The 7277-nt window shown below is 50.8% G+C and overlaps 1 protein-coding gene across 1 annotated transcript; it reads left to right on the forward strand.

Annotated features, from left to right (window-relative positions):
• Positions 1–293: 293 nt before the first annotated feature.
• On the forward strand, positions 294–5444 carry LOC136628558 (uncharacterized). Its single transcript, XM_066604552.1, has 2 exons — positions 294–1117; positions 4555–5444. The coding sequence occupies exons 1-2, from the start codon at positions 463–465 to the stop codon at positions 5151–5153; spliced, it is 1254 nt and encodes a 417-aa protein (XP_066460649.1). The 5' UTR covers positions 294–462; the 3' UTR covers positions 5154–5444.
• The last annotated feature ends 1833 nt before the right edge of the window (positions 5445–7277 follow it).

Raw genomic sequence — 7277 nt, forward strand, 5'->3', positions numbered from 1 at the left:
GAGCTCGCAGGACGGCGCTCGGGAGTGACAGCGGGCGCCGAACGGAGTAAGCATCGCGCAGCCGGGCGCAGGATGAGCGGAGGAGCCCGAGGTGAGCCGAGCGCAAGTAGCGGGGAGGAGCTGGGGAGCGCGCGGTCCGGCCGCACGTCCCCGCAAGATGGCGGCACAGCGCACGTGGCGGCACAGGCAGCGCCGAGGGCGCGAAAAAGTAGAAGCCCGGCGGGCAGGGGGGGAGGGGGTGGGGGGAGAGTGAGAGAGAGGGGGAGCAGGGATAGCTGGGGCCCACGCAACACCCCCCTGACACACAGCCCGGGTAGCACCAGCGGGTCCAGCAGCAGCAGGGAGGGGGGAGGCAGGTCACGCTACCCTGCAGAGGCAGTACAAGTAGCAGGGCCAGCACACTACAGGGTAGGTAACAGGCCAGGCAGGACCCCATATAGCCCTCAGGGGGGAGGGGGGAGGATGCATTTAGACACATGGTCTAGTCAACAACCCCCCACTACCCGATACATGGACACATTCCAGGCTTTCCACCCCCACCAACAACAACTCCCACCATCCTATGCACTGTACCAGCGCCCACCAGCCCAGTCTAACGAATATAGACAGTGCTACGTGAACCCCCACTACATTCCCCCACCAGCAGACCCCGCAGTTTACCTTCCCACACATAGCCAGGTCCCACGCCGGAGTTCTAAAAAGCAGGGCCAAGGCGCTAGGCAGAGGCAGAAAGAGCGAGCCAGGCAGGAGAGGCAGGATAGAGAGTTCCAGGCGCAGCTAGAGAAGGCCAGCGTAGCGCGTAGTGCCAGCGGCAGGCCGCGCGAGTCAAGCGACGAAGTGCCTAGCAGCGACCAGGACGAGTATTGCGGGCGAGAGGAGCAGCCACGGAGGGCGGACCCGCAGTCATCCCTTTATCGGAAGGTCCGGGAACGCAGGAGGTGGCAAGAGCTTGCGCAGGATCGGTCAGGGCCGGACCAGCCTGGCACGTCCCAATCGGATGACACGAGGAGGGTTCGGCAATCGATTGGTCGGCAGTCCGCGTACGAAGTAGGACGGAACCAAGGGAGCGGTACAGCGAGGGCGTCACCCTTGGCAACGCCGGAGGTCCGTCCAGGCGGTGAGTCTACCTTATACAATGTCCTTAAAGGTGTGTCGGATCCCGCAGCGGGTGCGGAAAACGATGATTTGGTGTCGGTTCTGAGGTCGCTGTTGAGCAAGGTTGATTCAGAAAAGGGGCTTTCAGTGTCCTGTGTAGCTCCAGGGGGCGCAGGCCCGCCTGTGGGTAATGTTGGTGCTTGCTCAGCAGCGGGCACAGAAAGTGTCCCAACGGACAGCTTACAATATGCTGATTCGTTGTTTTGTGGTGTTGCCCCTCTGGGGGTGGGTCTGCCCGATGATGTAATGGAGAAGATTAAAAATGGCTTGTATATTGATATATGGTCTTTGCTCTCTTCGGAACATGTCATGGTTGACAAGGAGCGGTCGGCAGAGCGAGGTGCTGACAAAAAACCGAAGATTGCAAAGACTTTCGGAAATTGGTTGCAGGCTTTTGTGATTTTGGTTCATGTAACGTGCCAGTTTCAGCCGCGCAAAGCGACGGAGATGATGGTATATCTAAATACCATTTATAGCGCGTATCGGTTGCACGGAGGTGCAGCATGGTGGCGCTACGACGAAGATTTTCGGCGTCGCGTGTCGGGAACGCATACGAGTTGGGCCTCTAAGGCCACGGATGTATGGATTCAGTTGATCCTAGCGCAGCGTCCAGCTAGGACTTCTTTTCCCGGGGGAGCCGCGGGAGGGGCATCGCAACCACCCGCGGCATCTCCAAGGCCGAATGGCTCCTGTTGGTTGTACAACGAGGGCCATTGTCGATTTTACGCAACCTGCAAATTCCGGCACGAGTGCTCGGTATGCGGGGGGCAGCATGCAGCGATCCGCTGTTTCAAGAAACAGAGGTCGGTACCCGCGGTGGGTAGCACCGGCGGTAATGCGAACTCCGGTGAGAAGCCAGTACCTGGATCCGTGGTTAAACATGTACCACAGGAAACAGGAAGCAGAAATCCTTAGGTTAGGATTTCGAGAAGGCTTTAGAATTCCGTACGCGCATCAGCCTGCCACTATGTTATGCCCCAATTTGAAATCGGCAAGGGACGATATCGAATTGGTAAAAGAGAAGGTTCAAAAGGAAGTGGAGTTGGGCCGGATGGCCGGCCCTTTCAGTATTCCTCCTTTCGAGAACTTGCGAGTGTCTCCTTTGGGTCTGGTACCTAAGAAGGAAACCGGCAAGTTCCGATTGATACATCATTTATCGTTCCCAATAGGGGGATCGGTCAATGATGGCATCTCAAAAGAGGAAGCAGCAGTAGCCTACACGTCATTCGACTGTGCGGTTCGGCTGGTAAGGTCGGCGGGTAGATTTGCGCATTTGGCAAAAGCTGATATTGAATCAGCTTTCCGTTTGCTGCCGGTTCACCCGGAGTGCTTTCATCTTTTGGGTTGTAGAATCGAAGACCAGTTTTTCGTCGACATGTGCTTACCGATGGGATGCTCGATATCATGCTATTTTTTCGAGTTATTTAGTTCCTTCCTTGAATGGATGTTGAAGTATGAGACGGGCATCACATCGGTGATCCATTATTTGGACGATTTTTTGTTCGTCGGCTCTGAGGCATCGGGTGATTGCGGTTTCCTAATGACTAATTTTAAGAGGTTAATGCGGTTAGCTGGGGTTCCGTTGTCTGAAGAAAAGACAATGGGCCCAGTTACATGCCTCACGTTTTTAGGTATAGAAATCGATTCGGTGGAGATGGTGTTCAGGTTGCCGGCGGATAAAGTGGCCAGGTTGCGGCAAACAGTGGGCGAAGTGGCTAAATGTAAAAAGGTGACGCTGCGGCAGGCGCAAGTTTTGCTGGGTCTTTTAAATTTCGCCTGCAAAGTGATTCCCATGGGGCGGCCGTTTGCCAGGAGACTGTCATTGGCAACCGTGGGGGTCCGCGAACCACATCATTTTATACGTGTGACGGCAGGAATTAAGGCTGACTTGCATTTATGGACGGTTTTCCTGCATTCTTTCAACGGGCAAGTGGTGTGCCCTAGGGAAGATGTGGAAGGAACTGAAATCAGTTTGTTTGCCGATGCAGCGGGTTCGGGCGGTTTTGGCGTTATCTTCAACAGCCATTGGTGCAGGGAGTCCTGGCCAAGGTCATGGAGAGAAAAACGGTGGACTAAGAACGTAACTCTGCTGGAATTTTTCCCGGTGGTGGTAGCAATTGAGTTATGGGGAGCAGAGTTACGAGACCGGAGAGTCTGTTTTTGGTCGGATAATGCGGCGGTCGTACAGACGATAAACAAACAATCGTCGGCCTCCCCGCCGGTTTTGGCTTTGTTGAGGCACGTGGTGCTGAGATGCTTACAGGGCAATATGTATTTGCGTGCAAAGCATGTCCCGGGATATGACAACAGAGCGGCTGATGCACTCTCTCGTTCACAGATGGAGCTGTTCAGGGAACGGTACCCGCAGGCGGATGCCGAAGGGGTACGCTGCCCGCCTTCCTTATGGAATCTGGCAGAAGAGAGTTGTTGAAGCTGGTGGAGTCATCGGTGGCGGCTGCAACTTGGAAAAATTACAATTCAGTCTGGTTATTATGGTTGCAATTTGCAGGGGGAGCAGTGGTAGGAGGTGAAAGGGCAAAGTCAGCAACCTTGGATATGCTGACGGAGTTGCGGAAAAAGCGTTTGTCGGTGGGAGCAGCCAAAAAGCATCTAGCGGGTGTAGCGTTTTTGTTAAAATTACACGGTATGACTGATGTCACGAAGGATTTCGTGTTTCAGCAAATAATTCGCGGGTGGAAAAAAGAAAAGGTCCAGACGGACACACGCCGTCCAATCACGTTTCCAGTGCTGACAAGCCTGTTGTCAGTTTTGGAGTCGGTCTGTGCGAATGAATACGAGACACTGTTGTTTAGAACTGCTTTTTCAATAGCATTTTTCGCGGCCTTACGTATCGGGGAGATGGTCCCGGCGAGTAAAGTCAAGTTGGGTGGCCTACGGGCCGCCGACGTGATAGCTACGGGAACAGCCATACGGATAGGTATAAGGAAGTCGAAGACGGATGTATACGGAAGAGGTGAATGGCTCACCATTAACCAATTAGGGGCAGGATGGTGCCCGGTCCAGGTCATTAGTGAGTTCTTAAAAAAGCGCCCACATAGTGGGCAGTTTTTAGTACATTCCTCTGGTTCCCCACTCACGCGTTTCCAATTTTCGGCGGTTTTACGTTCGGCGTTAAAGAAGTGCGGTTTGGAGCCGGGGGAATTCGGGACGCATTCTTTTAGGATTGGGGCCGCTACAACAGCGGAAGCCCATGGTATGTCGGAGGACGGGTTAAAACGATTGGGGCGATGGAAATCGCAAGCGTACAAGTCGTATATACGACCGGATCGTACGGTAGACGTTCTTTTGGAATAGGACTGATGTGTATAAAAGACTTAGCGTTACGTAGGCGTGTTTTCTTGCAATGTGCGGGTATATGCTATGTTTTTCTTGTTCCAGCGACGGACCCATGGCACGTTTGGATCATCGGCCATTCGTTTATACATTGGGCGGAGAGAAGAGCAGCCACTCGACCGATGGGACGGAATCTGGGTCTGAGTGGCGCGCTCGTAAACTGGATGGGTGTGCGGGGGCTTCTATGGCCCAGGATTCTGCAATTCGTTCTCAAAATTAGCAGGTGGACCCCCCGGAGAGTTATACTGGTCGTTCACGCCGGGGGGAACGACTTAGGAAAAACAAAAATGAACGAATTGCTAGTACTCATGAAACAGGACATGATGCGTTTCCGGGACTGTTTCCAGGATTGTGTGCTCGTATGGTCAGACATCGTGGCCAGGAGATGCTGGCGGGGTGCCAGAGACGGTGACGCGATTGAGAGAGTAAGAAGATTAATCAACCTTAGGATGTCCAAATTTGTTAAATCGTTGGGTGGAGTGGCAGTTCGCCATTGGGAACTCGAGGACAAGGAAAGAGGAGCACTCAGGGAGGATGGAGTGCACCTTAACGATGTTGGTTTGGACACGTTTCTGTCAGGACTCCAGGACGGTGTGGAAATGGCATTGGCTAGGGTTGGCGTGGTGGGGCGGGATGCGCCATAGGAATACGGCGCATACCGCGTGCCGGGAGCTTCCCATGCGGGCTACGGCTTAGAGGAGGGTTTGCAAGCCCGAGGTAACAAGGGGCTTACGAACGTCCTGTGGCCGTTCCGGTAATAAAAGTTCGACAGTTTAGGCATGGGAAAGCGTGAGGAATTTAGACTTAGGTAGTTCAGGTTATAAAATAAAGTTTATAATATATGTTTTAAATGTTAATAAAGCTGTGGCCAACCCACGTTTTCAGCAAGAAGTTGTAAGTATTGGTTATTATAAGATAGGTTTTATTATATGGTAAGCGAGCATACGCTTAGGACTTAGTATGCCCCCAGTCTTGCAAGCCGCAAAGTGAGTAACGAGGCGGCGTAGGACTGGGGGCAGGGGGGTGAGGGGGTTAGTCAATTAGCGAGCAAGGTAGTGGGGTGGGAGGAGTTAGAACAGGAAGTAGTAAGGAGAAGAGCGGGAAAAGACACAAACGACCGAGGAGTGGAAGAAGAAGGACGTAGGAGGAGAGCAGACGCCCACCCACCCGCCCAGGTAAGGGGTAGGGTGCAAGGATGCAAGGCGTTCTAGAGAGGCGGAAGTTGTCACAGCTGGGGAATGGTAGGCCGGGAGCTTCCCATGCGGGCTACGGCTTAGAGGAGGGTTTGCAAGCCCGAGGTAACAAGGGGCTTACGAACGTCCTGTGGCCGTTCCGGTAATAAAAGTTCGACAGTTTAGGCATGGGAAAGCGTGAGGAATTTAGACTTAGGTAGTTCAGGTTATAAAATAAAGTTTATAATATATGTTTTAAATGTTAATAAAGCTGTGGCCAACCCACGTTTTCAGCAAGAAGTTGTAAGTATTGGTTATTATAAGATAGGTTTTATTATATGGTAAGCGAGCATACGCTTAGGACTTAGTATGCCCCCAGTCTTTATTTTCCAGCTTATTTGACAAAACAAATATAAAACATCTGTTATGTTTTTCGTTAAGCCACTTGGAAATAAAAGTAAAGTGAGTAAATTTTAAAGGAATTTTTCAGAACTACGTTATGGATGATCTCCTAAGGCAGTGGTTCCCAAACTTTTTCAGCCATGAAGGCCTTTTTGAAGCAAAAGTTTCTCATGAAGCCCCAAAACAGGAAACAAGCTGTGGTCAAATGAGGGGTTAGAATCATAGAATGGTAGAGTTGGAAGGGTCCTTCAGGGTCATCGGGTCCAACGCCCTGCTCAGTGCAGGATTCACTAAATCATCCCAGACAGATATTTGTCTGGCCTTTGTTTGAACATTTCCTTTGAAGGAGGTAGGCTGTTCCACTCATTGATCACCCTCACTGTCAGATAATTTTTTCTAATATCTAATTTGTATCTACTCCTTTTCAGTTTCATCCGATTGCTTCTAGTCTTTCCTTGTACAGATGAGAATAGGTCTGATCCCTCTGCACTGTGACAGCCCTTCAGATATTTGTAGACAGCTATTAGTTCTGCTCTCACCCTTCTTTTTTGCAAGCTAAACATTCCCAGATCCTTTAACCGTTCCTCATAGGACATGATTTGCAGACCGCTCACCATCTTGGTAACTCTTCTCTGACCTTGCTCCATTTTGTTTAGGTCTTTTTTAAAGTGGGGTGCCAGAACTGGACACAGTATTACAGATGAGGTCTGAATAAGGAAGAGTAGAGGAAGATAATGACCTCACGTGATCTAGACTCTATGCTTCTCTTAATACATCCCAGAATTGGGTTTGCCTTAATGGCTGCTTCATCACATTGTTGACTCATGTTCAGTCTATGATCTATTAATATACCCAAGTCTTTTTCACATGTGCTGCTACTTATCCCAATTCCTCCCATTTTGTATGTGCTTTTTTATTTTTCTTGCCCAGATGTAGGACTTTACATTTCTCCATGTTAAATATCATTCTGTTAGCTGCTGCCCACTGTTCAAGCTTCTCTAGATCTTTTTTAATACTCTCCCTCTCTTCCTTAGAGTTAGCTATCCCTCCTAGCTTTGTGTTGTTGGCAAATTTGATCAGTTTTCTATCAATTCCTTCCTCTAGATCATTTATAAAAATGTTGAAGAACACTGGGCCCAGGACAGAGCCTTGTGGTACCCCATTTGATGCATTCTTCCACTTGGATGTGGAGCC

This window comes from Eleutherodactylus coqui, chromosome 5 (genome assembly GCF_035609145.1).
Source record: "Eleutherodactylus coqui strain aEleCoq1 chromosome 5, aEleCoq1.hap1, whole genome shotgun sequence".
Lineage (NCBI taxonomy): Eukaryota > Metazoa > Chordata > Amphibia > Anura > Eleutherodactylidae > Eleutherodactylus > Eleutherodactylus coqui.